This window comes from Morchella sextelata (assembly GCF_020137385.1).
Source record: "Morchella sextelata strain SCLS chromosome Unknown scls_1, whole genome shotgun sequence".
Classification (NCBI taxonomy): Eukaryota; Fungi; Ascomycota; class Pezizomycetes; order Pezizales; family Morchellaceae; genus Morchella; species Morchella sextelata.
In genome coordinates, this window is record NW_025408616.1 from 2680527 (window position 1) to 2696417 (window position 15891).

Below are 15891 nucleotides of genomic sequence, written 5' to 3' on the forward strand. Positions count from 1 at the left end.
TTCCCTACTTCATCATCCGTCCGTAGTTTGAGTTGTTGAAATAAACTCCCACCCTGGGCCTTGCAATATCAAAAACCCCTGTAAACATACAGATAATTCATTATCCAAACTCTATTTATTTATTCCTCCCCATAAAGTAGGGTAACGATTCCACAGATTGCGGCTGCCAACTCTCATGTAAAGTACAACACAGAGTGAGTTATACGCACCTCCGTGGCAATCAATTCGCGATCCTAGCGACTCTGTCCATCTCTCTTATTCACTGGTGATATGCGCTCGCAAATGATCTGAAAATCCCGTCATCCAAAGCCACCAGAATCACCGCATGGTGCCAAACCGTATGTGAATACCTAACTACATACCTTACCTACCCTACCTCTACCTAGCTCAACCCCCCCCCCCCCCCCCTTATCCAGCAATCAATCACAACGAAATAACGACGAAACGAAGCACCAAACATCCCCAAAGTCCCTCCATCATGGGTCTGGATTCACTCTCCTACACAGCACCGTCCCGGATAAAGGCCCTACTGTGTCCGCTCGGGAGGATCAAGCGGTCTAGATTCCTCCACTTTGTAGAGCGCCTCCAGAGCTCAAATGTGGTGAGGCTCGGGGATGTCACTCCAGACACAAAGCCAAACCGGAGTATGTGATTATTTCACTTTCGTTGGGAGATGGATGGATGGATGAGGACTCAGGAAACTAAATACTGTAATGTGTAGCATTGTTCAGTCCCCAAGGCTTTCCGAGCGGTCAGATTGTCTACGACCTCACAACATCGTTTGATCGCGAACATGAATATCTGGAGGGTTTCGAGCTTTACCGCCGTACGTTCCTGGTCATTGCGATAGCGGATCATATGGAAGAGAATGATTCAGAAGCTCTCTCTACGCAGCTCGAGGAATTGAAGTTCTTGGTATTTAAACTCCATGTCTTGGATCACAGACCTCACCGGCACAAAACCTTCCAGACTAACTCACTCCCATTCGGAACCAGTATCCTCGCGCTCTCTACCATGTTTGTCTCATCTTCGACTCCCCGCCTCTCGTCTCAATAACTCCACCAGAAACCACCCCGCACTCAAAGGATGCACACGATGAGCGACCGGTATTCATCCCCGTACCTACACAGAAGGAGGCCCGTAACAATTCTATGCGAACAATAATGTGCGATATCACTACTGTGCTACTATCCGAGCTTGGTGGCTTCGCACGTTCGGTCCAAGGACTCCCGACTATTGAGTCGCCGCTGTCGACCGATGGGCAGCCTGGCGGCCCACTTGGGCCCAGGGACCAAAGGATGAGCATGCCAGCGGGACTTCTAGGTTCAAATCTGGGTGTGGGAGGGACGAGTGCGGCTGCAGCAAGCAAGAGGATGACAATGACGGGATTCGGGAGTGCCAGTGCCAGTGAGAGGACAAGGAACAAAGGAAAGGGGAGAATTGTGATTGCAGTCGCGGGATTGTACCTAATGACGGGGAGGTTACCGGATGCGCTGAAGGAGTGAGTCTCTTCTGGAATACCTGGGGTCTGGGTTAGGGTCGGATACTAATGCCTGATTTCCGGGAAATCTACAGGTTCATAGAGGGGGCCGAGGCTGCAAGGACAAGTAGTGATCATTTGTGGTATGGGAAGGCATTAGAGGGTATTGGGATTTGTATGGTTTTACTTCTTCACCTGAAAGTTGACTTCCAGGTTAGCACCCAGTCCTTCACCCCACCATACGGTGTGGTAACAGACGCCCACGTACAGATTCCCAGCATTCCGTTACCCACCGTCGAGACCCTCAAGGGTGCAAGGTCCTCCCCCGCCGGATCCAAGCCCGGAACCCCCATCCCCGGCCAAAGCGGTGATCTTGGGGAAAACTACTCCGTATCGCCGGATAAGGTTTTCATGCTCTTGAATGAACATCTTGACATCATCCTGAACCAGTATTCGCGCTCTTCCATTATCCCTGCCGAAAGTATTCCTCAAATTTGTTTTTCGGAGACTGTGATCAGGTTCTGTAAGTTCAGGGCGTCATGCTATCTGGCAAGCGGACTGAACGATGAATCACTCGCCCACATCGTGCTCAATACCCCAATTCCTACCACGAAAATGTGGAAAGCCGTCCCCATTCGCTCAGAGATTGCAACGACAGTGATGCGCGCATACCCGTTCCCTGTAGAGAACATGACGGCTCTTGACGCCACGCGGGTGCTCAGTGGAATCGCAAGTGTTCTCGGTGCAATTGGCGCAAGGCGCCGGAAAGCACTTGTAACGAGAGAGCTAGTGAAGATATTGATCCCGGGACTGATCCAAGCCCGAGTCGTGGGTGCTGCGGAAGTAGGTGTGCACCCTGCTGCGGGCCTAAGTGCGATCAGTGGAGGAGCCCTGGGTGGCTCCCCACTAGACCTAGGAGAAGGCGACGCAGAGAGCGGTATCATGGAGTTACTAGAAGATCTCTGTAGAGCCTATGGGGTGCTTCATACTGGGACAAGAGAAGACCCCCCTGTAGCAACTGATGAGGACGGTGCCGACGCTTTGAGAGCGGCTATGGCAACTGCGGATGTGATTGCAGAACAAGAAATAAGATCGTTTGGGTGGCCGGCGTTGAAGATTCATGTTCTACGGAATTGTACGGCGCTTTGCGAAGCCCTGCCAGATTTCCATGGAGTTTTGCGCTTCACGGCACAGCTGCTGCGGACTGCAGACAATGATCTTACGAAAGAGGAGCAAATGCGGCTTTCCACAACTATCTCACGAACAGTTGGTGCTGCGCGGAAGCTCGGGCTTCCAAATGTTGAAGCCGGATACTGGGATCAGTTCTTGCTGCGAGATGTGGAGGTTGTGGAGAATAGCATGTGGAGGCCTCCAATAGCGCATTCAAAAAACGAGCTGATGGATGCCGATGCCGATGCGCCGCCTTCAGCACCTATAGAGGTGGACAAGAACCCGTTTATCTACAACCCTTTCCTGAAGAAGGCCGAGGCTGCAACGGTGGATCAGGTACTTGTTACCGGGGAAGCGGCAGAGTTCAGAGTAACACTTCAGAACCCCTTCGAATTCGACATCGAGGTTGAAAATGTCGCTTTGGACACCACAGGCGTCGAGGTCGATGTACAGCCTGTGGGTGTTATCATAAACCCATTCAGGACGTATCAAATCGCTGTATATGCGACTCCCAAAGTCGGTGGAAGCATCAAGATCCTTGGATGTAAGATCAAGGTATTTGGGTGTGTCGAAAGGTCATTCCCGATCTTTACAGAAGGCCTAGATAATCGGGAACGCGATATCAAGACCAAGAGATATGGTTTGAAGGCCGCCGAACCGAAAAACACAAGACCCATCTCGGCGATCTCAGCTACCCAACGATCTTCAAGAGTTCCTGCTCCGCTACATCCCATTCCAAAAACACTCTCTTTAACGGTCGTTGACCCACAGCCGCTGCTGGTGGTCAAGTCTACAAGTCTTTCCCAAAGTGCGCTGATGGTTCTGGAGGGAGAAAGGAGGGTTTTTGATATCACATTCAACAATTTAAGTGCGACAGATGTGGACTTGTTGGTCTTTAGTTTTAGAGACTCAACTACAGGGAGGATCCAGCAGGCATTGAACGAGAAGGGGAACAGTCCGGCGGAGATGTACGAGTTGGAGCTGATGCTGGCCAAGAAGAGGGCATTTACTTGGCATAAGCGCGACAAGACACCGAGGAAGGTGCTGGAAATGGAAAGTTCCAGCGGGGAAATAATTGAGGTTGAGGATGGTGCAAGTAGTGATGGGGCTGCAGATGCAGAAGTCAAGGCCGAGGATGCAGACGTAGAAGCCAAAGCTGGGGATGCGGATGCCAAGCCTGAGGTCAATGGAAAAGTGGTAAAACAAAACCAAGAAAAGACAATATTTGTCCCTGGGTTTGGAAGGGCAACATTCGAGATCATGGTACTTGGAAAACCTGGCTTAACGCACGGAAGCGTTCAAGCAGATTATGGACATTTGGGGATGCACAGGAACGAGGTTACGGACAAGTTCTACACAAGACAGGTTGTTTTCCCTGTCACTGTCACTGTAAATGCAAGTATCGAACTCGCAAGAGTAGATTTCGTCCCATTCAGTACAGATCTCCAGTTCGAATCCATTCCTGGGGGCACTAAAGATGGTGATGAGCGAGAAAGGGCAGAAGGTGTGGGACAAGAAGGACAATTCAAAGAGCTCTTCAGGCGGATGGGGGTTAAAGATGACCCTGGCGAGTACTGTCTTATGTTGCTTGACCTAAGGAACGCCTGGCCGCAGGCATTGAAGATAAAGCTTTACGCCCGGGACTCACCTGCAACTGATGAAGACAGCGAAGAAAGCTGGAAGGGCGCTTTCTACGCCGAAGACGTGCTACAGGCAGGTCATACATCGCGCGTAATACTTCCGATCAAACGGATATTCTTGGCTGAGCCAACCGCAGCGATCCCATCCCTCTCGGCTAGCCAGCGACAATTTGTGGTCAGCACTGCCAAAGTTACCGCTGAACAGGAGAGGCAAACAAGAGAGGCATTTTGGTATAGGGAAGAAGTCTTGAAGTATATCCGGGGTACATGGGAGGAAGTGGGGACAACTAGAGTGGGTGATATTGAATTGAGGGGCATCAGGCTCAGCCAACGGATGGTGGAAACAATCAGAGTGGAGGATATTGGCATCAATATTGGTGTTAAGGAGTCAAATTCCGAGGATATGGTGGATGGAGTTGATCCAGTTATGCGCAGAATTGGACCATCGAAATACCTTGTCGCCACAGACGAATTCTTAACTCTTACAACAAAGTTAACGAACCGAACTAATCGAACCGTAAAGCCCCTTCTACGTCTACTTCCAGCGCTTCGAAACCAAGCCACAACGATTGCATTGGATCTCACTAGACGACTCGCGTTCAATGGGCTCTTGCAGCAGAGTCTGCCGGCCTTGAAACCACAGGAGGAATTCACTGTAGAAATGGGGTTTGTCGCGTTATGTAGAGGGGAGTTTGAGATCAGTGGGAGTGTAGAGGAGATCAGGACTGCAGAATCAAGCCCTGACGATCTCAAAGATGATGGGGAGCTAGGTCCGGATGGCATTCCAGTCGACCTTATTTCAAAGATGATAGGAAGGAAGACGTGGGTATCGAGAGAGATGTGTGTAATTGTCGCAAGAGATTTGGATTAGTTAGATCGCGCCTGTTGTTATTGTTGTTGTTAGTACATAGGACTTGTATTTATTTTTTTGATAGTGCCCGCTTGCAGTTGTAGATTGTGAGCTATGAAGAAGGGCTTTAGCGCTTGTGTTAGAGGTCGCCGATACCCTAAAGGTTTATTGCGGGGGGAGGATTGCAAAAGAAAAATAAGACCAGTCAATTATATTCAATACCATCACGGTCGTTTAACAAATCGTAGTCACCGGTTGGTGCAAAGAGCTGTACCTACATGATAAATTCGTCATTGGGCGTTTAAGAGTTCAGGGTACGGCTACCGCGCTAAATTATGCCGCTGCTGATGTGCTGGGCACTGTCTTGTGGAATTGCCCAAAAATAGACCCAAACCTCCAGCAATTTTAAATACCCCCAAGGCATGCAACAAGCCCAAGATACCGGGTATCAAGTCTCTTGAGCTGAAATCGACCCGATCCTCATAGCCGCTGCACCGTGCATTACATGGCGATATGGATACATATCGAGTGATTTGCTGTGATACTGCCCTCTCCAACCCTTCCAACGTACATGTAGCTAGCTTGATAGAGCATGGTGGATTATATGTACCATGAATTGCCAGAACTCTCTTACCACCTTGGCATGATAAGTAGAGTATGCAGTTCCAGCTGTTCGTTCCTCTTCTCATGATGGCCGGACTGGCTTTCCTTCCAACCACAGCTACATGTACGTACAAGTACCTACATGTAGTTATTATGTAGAGCCCCGCCACTCAACCCGGATCCACCTCGGTTCACATCAATCCGCAAGTTTACTGAGCCAACTACACTCGCTTCTGGGGTTCCCCGCGCCTCCAGGCTTAATTTCAATCTCAATTTTGAACCTGACCCAAATTCATGGGGGTTATCGAAAGTTTCAATCGTCTTGAGGCCTTGGTTTCCTTCCCATCGTCTCCTCGGTTCAATTGCGGCACAGTAACAAGAATTTTGGCCAATAAACGCTGCTTCGTTCATCAAATTGGACTAGGCCCCGTGAGTGTAAACGTTTTCCAAAAGCAGCTTCCTTTTTTTGATGCATGGAGAAATACTTTCCTTATAAGGGCTAGCAGATTCCGGGGATATCAGTATCAAGATTACAGCCGTAAAGAGAGATATGGAGCTCCACATGTCTGCTCAAATTAGAACTGTGATCAATTGTAAATGAGTTCTCCTGTAGCCATATATGCCTCAGGCTTTCGGACACTTTTCTACTCTGGTCTGTTCGCAGTGCGCATAGAGATGTGATGTACATATATGCCCTACTGCACCTCACCTTCGGCCCGTACCCGGTAGCATAAGATGATAAGTCTAGGCAAGTTTTCCGGGTTTCTCCCAAGGGCTGTCCATTCAATTCAAAGACGGGGGAATTGTCGTGAACTCTTGAGAAATGGCATCCCTCGGAGTTTCAGGATGGTGGCCGCCTATCTTGCCGCTTCCAAGAATGAAGGCAGTCAGGCCAGTTTTAACAAATTTTCGAAGCATGTCTAAGGCATGAAATAATAATATGATGGAAAGTGTTGAGGGCTAAGAAGCGGCGGGCTGCATCTTTTATTTGAAGATCGATATCGATATGTGATTGGTAATAGTATCTGCATTATAGCCTATCAGTTTTCCTACAGATATCGTCCAAAATCACTTGAGGCCATTCGGTAACCAATGGGATCGTGGCAGTACCAATAAAGAATGGTGATCGAGTGAATCTGGTTCAAACTGCATGCCAAAGGCGTCATTTAAGTTAAGTTTTTTGGACACATATCCGCCATGTGGCGTCGTTGAGCCATGCACCTGCATGTTCCCCGCTGATTCCCCGCTCTAAGTGATATGACCAGAGAAAATCATTGACAGTATATGCGTGACACCACATTTGTCGTTAAGTATAAGTTTCCAGGTGTGGTAGCATTCGATATTCATATCAGAGACTTTGGACATCTCCACCACGACCGGCGACGAATCGAGAACCATCGACCGAAAGATGGCATTGACGCATATAGTCCCCCTAATGGACACTCAATCTTTCTCAGAGGCTGAGCTGATTAAACATTTTACATATTCCTACATACCTCTTCGTCAGGTCCGGAGGGCTGCGAGTCGGCGACCCAATGGCCGCATTGCTACCGAGAGCATATGGCTAAGAATAATCGGACACCTCGATGACAGCGTGTGCCTCTACCAAAAGCAGAAGACCCTCCATTCCCTTTCTCTAACCTGTCGATTCTTCAACGAATTCGCTACAAGAGCTCTCTATCAAACCCTTGATCTGCAGTACCACGGAGAGCGGGATTCGGGGATATCTGAATGCACCTGCTCAACCCATAAAAAGCTGGCGATTGACTCGAATCGACCACGTAAACGGCACCCCCTCAGAAACAAACTCAATAGGCTCATTCGGAGTCTCCGTTCTCGACCCAATTTGCCCGGAAACGTTTTGCACTTGAAACTCCCGCATGAGTATCCCATTCCCAAGCTCATTGAGCAGCCATCCGATGGAGATGAACCAAATCCCATTACTGCGAAGTGGTTTGAGATATTCAGAATATGTTCTCCTGGACTGAACACTGTTGTGGGACTGGATGCTTTGTTGGAGGAATTTCTGGATCGTAGTAGCCTGAGGCTAGATATTGGTTACAAGTTGTGGGAAGCTCTGGAGAGGAATAAGAAGTGGCAAGAGTGGGATTTCACCAACTGGTCCCTAGCATATCTCCCTGGCCTCAATATTTTGGGGTTCCCGCCAGCAGAACCTCCAGAAGATTCTGGCTGGAGTATTGGAAGACTTCAGCAAACATTTGCGAGCTGGAAGAACCTTAAGCACGTTACTTTGAGAGAAACGGCTTGGTTGCAAGGTGCCCTTCACTCACTCCCGAGACTACAGTCGGTGACTATCAATGCGGACGCATTCACAAATTTCGATAATATCTTCCAGCATATTCCTGCAAAGAACCTACAGTCGTTATCATACAGCTGTGAGGAGCTGCACGCTGAGGATTTCCGCTCAAAGGGGCCTGATTACTTGAGTTCGGAGCCTTTCGAACCATTAATTAAGTTTCTGGAAGACACAAACTCATCGCCTTCGATCCTACCGGTTCTCAAGAAAATCAGCATTAATTTTCAATGGTGGAACGATGAACACAAGCCATACAACTCTGGGATGAATTTCCGCCAACTCGTATCTTCAATTTTTAGCTCGGTCCCAATGCTGGAAGAGTTGAACTTAACCATTGCAACATATCACGAACGAATCATTGGGGCCGAAGAGACGAATGATCTTGTGCAAGAGCTCGAACAGCAGTCAATCGCCAACACAGTTCTTGCCCCTAACCTTCGAAGCATGTCTCTGTCAGTTCCAGCACAAACGAATACTGAATGGTTGGCAAGAAAGATCGCTTCTGGAGCCTTTCCAAATCTTAGAAGCTTCAACTTCGAGTCTTCTTTGAGTAAAGGCGAATTTAACGAATGTATAATATGTACAGAGTTTGAGGATGCGAAGTCGGTACGGGATCTGGCAAAAGGTCAGGATCAACTATTGATTAGTGCGTGCCAAGAATTCGGGGTAGATAAGTGGGCTATGAGTGTCCGGAACAAACCTAATAATGTTTGTGTACCCACGTTGTATACCCCCGTCTCATACTTTATTCAAGGAGCTGACCTCGATGTGGTGATGCCTAATCTAGACTTGCCCCATTTTTGCTATGGACGAGAACTACATGTAGGATGTTGTTCAAAGAGATACTATACTGAAATCTCGTTAGGTTTGTGTTATATTATTCTATGTATCTGAACAGTACTCATGCTGAATCCCTCCAGGGTACGCGGGTTAGGTGCCACTCCTTTTATAATTCGATGGCGAGCTTCGGGTTTAGCTTGCTGTGTACGAAATGAATGGCTCTGTTCGAATCACCTTGGTCGGGGTTTGTTGATCAGGATTAATATTTCCTTGCGATTGTTATCAGTATTAAGAATAAAATAATGTCTTCCGAACTTCTCTTTTGTGAACTGTAATAACATGCATGTTTACATGTAGCTGAGATTACGTGTGGCCCGCCCAGTGTTTACAACGAACGACAAGGGCTGCACCGCGTAGAAATCACAATAAGGATACCTGATTTGCAGAAAATTAATGGTCTCGGACTTGAATAAACAGCTGTGGTTGTAGTGTGCTCGGGTTAGGGTTTATCAGTTTCGAGTGATTGTTCATGATTGATATTCGGTTGATTTGGTGCGCTAGCGTCTCTATGCCAAGGACACGAGAGTCAATAAGGAACGTCAGTGTGACAACAGTAATTCTCGCCGATTGTATTTTGAGTGAAGAAAATCAAACTCGGATCAAATTGTACCATCTGGCCCTAAAATTACACCTTCACAACACCGCACAGTGACTACATCTCTACTCCCGCCAGCTAGCATCTACACGACAAGTTACCATTAACACCATATTACCAGCACCTACAGCGGATTAATATATATAACGCACAATTGCATCATGTAGATACATCTCTATTACAAGCAGATGACTACAAGCAGATGACTACAAGTAGGTTTTTCTCTATTTTGTAACAAGGGTGCATTCCGCAAATATGCTGTAATGTTGTATGATGACATGCGCGCAAGATACAGCCAAGTATACTCAATTATAATCTAGTAATTTCCAGAATATCGTGCCATATTCGATAAACCAAGAGATTAGGGTGATGTGACAGTTTTTGCGTTGGGTACAACGGTTACGACATAGTATCATTATCACAGTTGAAACTTTTGGGTCTAACTTAAATTTTGTAGATTGTGATATTGAGGCTTTTAGCGGTTCTCAAATACTTGATATATATAACATTAAAAGCGGTTACGGAATAGTTTATAGTATAGGCAGAGGATTAATGGGAATCAAACAGTCACAATAACTTATGAAAACGAAGATCCGCCTTATGGTTTGAGTGGCTTTCAGACGGGCCTAGCTATGAAGTACGTGTAGTGACCATCAAAGTCAAATTGTTTATTTATTTTTTTTATTTTCGGCAAACTACTACATGTAGCTATATGTGCTTAGTACCCGCAGCGATTCTACATCCGGCGGTTTCTCACTCTTTCACAACGTTAGGAAACATGAGTTTACGTAATTACCTCTTAACGCGTTGCTGTGTTCGGTACTAGTAGTGACATCTCATGACGCAGACTCAATAATTAAAAGCTGAATCACCACGTTGTCACCTCGCCGATTTCACCTTCTTTAGTAATGTTTACGTAGTTTCAAAAGTCGCCGTCCCTAATGATAGAATGTCATAAACCAAAACCTTCGATCTCCCCTATAAATATACAGCTACCGCTCTCTATTTTTTTCACATCATCTCAACACAGCTGCTGCCTTTTATTCACTATATAAAAGCCACACGCAACTGTTAACCCCCTCGTCCCGTGTCAAAATCTAAAACAATTTAACAAACGCAGTCGCCCACAAGTCTACAAATGGCTCCAATTCCGTCTTTCGGTCGAAAAATACTCGACTTCTTTTCTTTCTCCTCGCCAAAGGCGCAAGGAAAGTCCTTGTCCTCTGGTTCCTCTCTGTCTCGTCCATCTGAGGAGTCATTTGAGATGATGACGTTCAAACCACATGGTTCTGAACTTCCGCCGGCTACATCATTTCGTGCCCCGGCCCCGGCTCCCTTTCTGCCCCTGCGATCATCGCTCGTGGCAGATTCACCGCCTCAGTTGCCAGACTTCGATTTTGGCCCGGCTTTTGAAGTCCCTGACAAGTGGACTTCAGCAAAGAGAGACTTGGTGTTCCCGGAGACAAAGTGTAAGTTCACGCGTTTCTAATACGCCTTGCTACAATGCTAACCAGCGGATCACCATAGCTCTCTCGTTGAAACAAGCCCTCTTGAAGGTTTGTCTTGAGGCTCTTGTCTTGAGCAGCCCGACACCAAGCACCTTTGGCCTTGAGGCCGGCTTGCAATGCCAGAACATACTATCATAGTATTATGGCCCTGAGAGCTGGTAGGGAGGGAGATATTTGGTGGGATACGCCAGTATAATACTGGCTTCCAATGGGAGTTAGATGCCAGATAGTGGTATCCCAGTTACAGACTTCGATTTCGGCCTGGCTTTTGGATTTCCTCACTGGTGGACTTCGGCCGGTCCCAAGAGAGACTTGGCGTGTCCTGACACAGGGCGTAAGTTCATGCCTTTCCAATGCACTTAATATAATGCTAACCAGTGGACCACCCTTAGCGCATTGACAAAACCTCACGCCAATCGTATGAGAACCAGCTAGGAGGGATGGATATAGGTTCAACAGAGACTCAGAGTTAGACTTTAGATGAGAGGCAAAGGGGCAAAAATGACGAAGACGTGGGTGTCGATGTTATGTAGTTAGTCCTAATTGTAATCGAGTTCTATAGTAGTAAGATTTTCTTTTCTATCATGGCCGTTCCGTTATACAGTCGACTCTCGTTATAGTGATACTGCATATAGTGATATTCTCCTTATAGTGATACTGCATATAGTGATATTCTCGTTACTTCTTATAATGATAATCGCCTTATAAGGATACAGATTTCTGGTCCCGACCGTATCCTTATATGGAGAGTCGACTATACAGAGAAACCTATCATAATTCCACCCTCTCGAAATTCCACCCCTACAAAACCTCCAGCGTTCGGAAGGAACGGAACCTGTATTTTGCTAACAAATACCACTCTCTCTAAATTCCATCCCTACGATACTTCCAGAAAAGTTTGGCTACCGCAGGGGTGTAGTTATGGTAGATTTGTTGTATTATGGCCTGGCAAAATTTGAAAGAAAGGAATTAAGGGATATGGGACGACAACCGCAACAGGGGGGGACAAGTCTAGGAAGGAAGAAGGAAAAATCATAGAGGAAAACTAGAACCTATAAAGCTCCGATATAGTGGCCAAGGATCAAAGGGCCGGCCGTGGAACGATGATCACGAGTACGAGTGATATCCTGTGACCACAACTCACGCTGCCGCTAGGCGGCACATGTAGGCAGCTTTCTAGCCAGCTGCCCGTAGTGGATGGCCGCCATGTATGTAGGTGTTTGAAATAGTCGATAAACCGACTCTCGCCGAGTTATGCTGCGAGTTTAGGGCCTCGAAGATGAGAGTTGGCCATACATGCCATATAATCGGGAAACAGCTCCTCATTGTAGGAGGTTACCTACCGGCTGGGGAAAATCGCCGAAGAAACTGCCCCCGTGCTATCGGTACGTGTAACTACATGTAGCTCGCAAGAGTGTTTAATACGTGAAATTCCGGTGCAGTAGGAAGTGAAGACGGGTGGGTGGATCATGGGCCGTCACTCGCGGATCACACTCAGTACCACAGCTGCGAGAAACCGCGCAAGCAGTGTTGTGAACCTTTCTTTTTAAATTGACGAGCAGGATATGTATCAATGATTTGGGGGGGGGGGGGGGTTATTCAAGTGGGTCAAGTCACAATGGCGAATGCTGCAAGAACGGCAGGACAGGACAGAGAACCATTACTTCGAATTCCGCTACACTTTTAAACTATTTATGATTTGTCCGCCGGACGGAGCAGATGGGAGAAAAAGGAAGAGTGTAAAAAAGGAAAACACACAACGACAACAAAAAAAAAAGGGGGGGGGGGGGGAAGAGATGCCACAGACACCGACCCCCTACTCATCGTCCTCATCATCATCATCCACAACCCTCCTCCTCTTCCCCGCCCTCCCGCCCCCCCTCCCCCTCTCCGCCCTCTCCTCATCCGTAAACTCCGCCTCATCCTCCTCCTCCTCCTCCTCCTCCACCACCTCCTCCCTCCTCTTCTTCGCCCCCGCCGCCGCCGCCGCCGCCACGGGCCTCCTCCGCCTCCCGCCATCATCACTCTCATCCTCCTCCGAGCTCTCCACAACCTCCTCGTCATCACTCCCCTGCACAAAGTCGTCCTCGAGATCATACTCGTCCTGGTTCGACTTGCGCGCGCCCACGTTAATCGGGGGCGAGTCGCGCTTACTGCGCGTGCCCGTTGAGCGCGGGGGAAACTTTGCCCCCGCGCCCCGCGCCTCGCCGGCCCCGCCCGCGCCGCCGCGCGCGCGCCGCTGCTGGTTCTCGAGCTTCTTGGCGGCGCGCTCCTTGTCGCGCGAGATGCGCTCGGCCTCCTTTCGCTCGGCTTCCGGGTCGCGCATGTCTGTGATCTCGATGGCGGGCTGGCCGGCGCGGCGGCCGCCGCGCGCGGCCTGGGCGGCGGAGAGCTGCTCGTGGAGGCGGTTGACGGCCTCGGCGTTGGCTTGGGAGGCGCCGGTGGGGAGCACGTTGAGGGAGTGGGTTGCGTGGCCGAGGAAGCGGAGCATGCCGGCGGACTCGTGCGGCGTGAGAAGGTAGGTGTGGGAGTCCTGGGCGGGGTCGTATTTTTCGGGGGTCTTGTGGGAGGGGGCGAGCGGCTTGGAGGTTAGGTCGTAGAGGTTGGGGGAGGAGGCGATCTGGAGGGAGAGGGAGCCGTCGGACCATTTTATTATGCGTGCGTTGGACTGGAGGGTGTTGGGGTCGACGGGCGACTTGCGGACGCGGATGGTGGTGGTGGCGGCGGTGTAGGGGGATGTCATGGTGTCGGTGGTGGCGAGGTTCTTGAGCGTGAAGTTCTCGGGGTAGAAGATCTGCGGCTGGATGGCGATGAGCGAGGGCACGCGGAGGAGGTAGAGCTGCGGCTTCAGTTAGCAGTGGGTCCAGAATTGAGGCACAGAGGGCCCACGGGCAGCAGGGACATCATCATACATCGTCGTTCCCCGGGTTTGGCACGGGGTGCCGGGGCAGAGACACATCAATGCTCCTGTACTCTCTCTCGGGCTCGTTCTCCTGCTCGTCCAGCTCAGGCGTGCCCTCCAGCTCGTTATCACTGAGCTCCTTTCTGTCCAGCCAAACCCCCACAAAGTCAACAGACGTTCCCACGCGTTTTTGCCAGAAAGTGCACAGCAGCAAACAACTCACGGCTTGGGGGCCTCCTCGTCACTGTCGTCGCCAAAGAGGTCCTTGTCATCGTTCTCCTCCTCGCCCTCGGCGTCCTCGTCCGCGGCGCCGTCGCCATTGGTCCCGACCCGGCGGGAGCGCTTGCGGACGCCGGCGTCCTCGTCGTCCTCGTCGTCGTTGGGCGCGTGCGTGGACTCGTCGTCGGACCCGAACATCTGGTCGTACTTGTTGCCCGTGGGCCTCTCGGGGGAGGCGGGGGAGCCTTCCGCGTCGGGGGAGGGCGCGGTGATGGACTCTGTGGAGGGGGAGGTGGTTAGCTTCAGGGACTGAGATGTGCGGAGGGTGTGGATTCCTGGGCACCTGGTGAAGACATTGGGGGGTGGTGGATGGACTGTCGCAACGGTGGATGTGTGTATATGTAGGCACAGAGGCAGAATCTCCGAGCTGCGTTGTTGGAGAGAGACGGTTGATGGTTGAGGTTGGAGTCGACGACTTGATGGGACTTGGGACCGAATCCTTCCTTTCCTGTAGACGCGGCTGCTGGGTATCGATCGAATCACGCGGCCTTATCGCATCTGATTAGATCCTGGCTGCTGCTGATTAGATCCTGGCTGCGGCTGATTAGATCCTGGCTGCTCATTGATGTGGCCGGCCTGCCTTCTTGGCAGCCGACGCGGGAGCCAATGGGGCAGCGGGGAAACACAAGAGGGGCGCCAGTCCCCTCTGGGCGGGCCCTTGCGCAACTTCCCGCACCCTCTTTCTCTTTAACCGCATGGGGGGCAGAGACGAGTGAACTCTACTCTAGCACAGCAGTCTAACTAGCACGCGTATGTAGCTCTCTTGAAGTTCCCTTGCTGCCTGCCTGCCTGCCTGCCTGCCTGCCTGCCTGCACTGCAACTGGTTCAAGATGGACGGTTTGGTCATCATCTGAGGCCTCCGCGATCTTGCGGGGGGAAAGAGCAATGTGTTGGACCAACCAGCGTCTGGGATCTCCTGGGGGTTTCGATTTCCCCATTCCCCCCACACCCCGGGGAAGAAGAAAAAGAGGAGAGGAAGATCGAGGACGTGAGGAAGGAGGGGGAGAGGGAGGGAGGGAGGGAGGGGAGGGGAAGGGAAGGGAAGGGAAGGGAGAGAGACATGGGGAGAGGAAGAATTCGAATCGGAGGAAGAAACACACGCAGGTAGGTAGTCGGTTACGGTTACAGTTGGACGGATTTGCAACCGGGTCAAGTCAGGGCAGCTTTTCTTTCTCGGTGTATTGTAATTCCTGTGACACGCCAGGCAACGTTTATTACTGCCAGCCCAGGCCAGAAGTGCAGAGTGTAACTCTACCCGCCAGGCTGAGAGAGTGAGCGCCGCCTTCTTTTGCTCTTTCGGTGTGATCCTCTCTCTACCTCCTGTTACATATTTTCCTGCCTTCTCAATTATTTCTCGCCCCCCGTCTGCTCTGCCCTCACACTCCCCCCGGGGGCCCCCGGTTGACAGTTTACATACAGATAGATACATGATACATACATCCAGCCATCTCTTCTCTGCAGACTCTTCTCTTCTGCCACTGTGTGTGTTCGCGTGTTTGTCCTTGTTCTGATTCTTCTTGCTGCTGTTGTTGATCCAACTTGTCGGTTACTGCCGGGGGGAACGTTTGATTCATTTCATCCCATCCATTGCGCTCACTCGTTCTGTCATTGCATTCCCATTGCGCCCTTTATTGCCTGCCTGCCTGCCAGCCTATCTGCCTGGTGGTTAATCCGAATACAGCAGCACGGGCTTTTCTACTCTAAATC

The 15891-nt window shown here is 50.0% G+C and overlaps 4 protein-coding genes across 4 annotated transcripts; 3 read left to right on the plus strand and 1 right to left on the minus strand.

Annotated features, from left to right (window-relative positions):
- Positions 1-478: 478 nt before the first annotated feature.
- H6S33_000693 (uncharacterized protein) lies at positions 479-5161 on the plus strand (the record flags this gene model as incomplete). The annotated part of the gene is made up of 5 exons (XM_044832098.1): positions 479-644; positions 722-915; positions 996-1501; positions 1576-1693; positions 1751-5161. The coding sequence occupies 5 exons, from the start codon at positions 479-481 to the stop codon at positions 5159-5161; spliced, it is 4395 nt and encodes a 1464-aa protein (XP_044700252.1).
- A 1990-nt stretch (positions 5162-7151) lies between these two features.
- H6S33_000694 (uncharacterized protein) lies at positions 7152-8886 on the plus strand (the record flags this gene model as incomplete). Its single annotated transcript, XM_044832099.1, has 2 exons — positions 7152-8768; positions 8848-8886. 2 exons carry the CDS (start codon positions 7152-7154, stop codon positions 8884-8886), a joined length of 1656 nt encoding a protein of 551 aa, XP_044700253.1.
- Positions 8887-10633: 1747 nt separating this feature from the next.
- On the plus strand, positions 10634-11141 carry H6S33_000695 (uncharacterized protein; the record flags this gene model as incomplete). Its single annotated transcript, XM_044832100.1, has 2 exons — positions 10634-10964; positions 11023-11141. The coding sequence occupies 2 exons, from the start codon at positions 10634-10636 to the stop codon at positions 11139-11141; spliced, it is 450 nt and encodes a 149-aa protein (XP_044700254.1).
- A 1678-nt stretch (positions 11142-12819) lies between these two features.
- H6S33_000696 (uncharacterized protein) lies at positions 12820-14480 on the minus strand (the record flags this gene model as incomplete). Its single annotated transcript, XM_044832101.1, has 4 exons — positions 12820-13842; positions 13916-14048; positions 14129-14402; positions 14468-14480. 4 exons carry the CDS (start codon positions 14478-14480, stop codon positions 12820-12822), a joined length of 1443 nt encoding a protein of 480 aa, XP_044700255.1.
- Positions 14481-15891: the final 1411 nt, after the last annotated feature.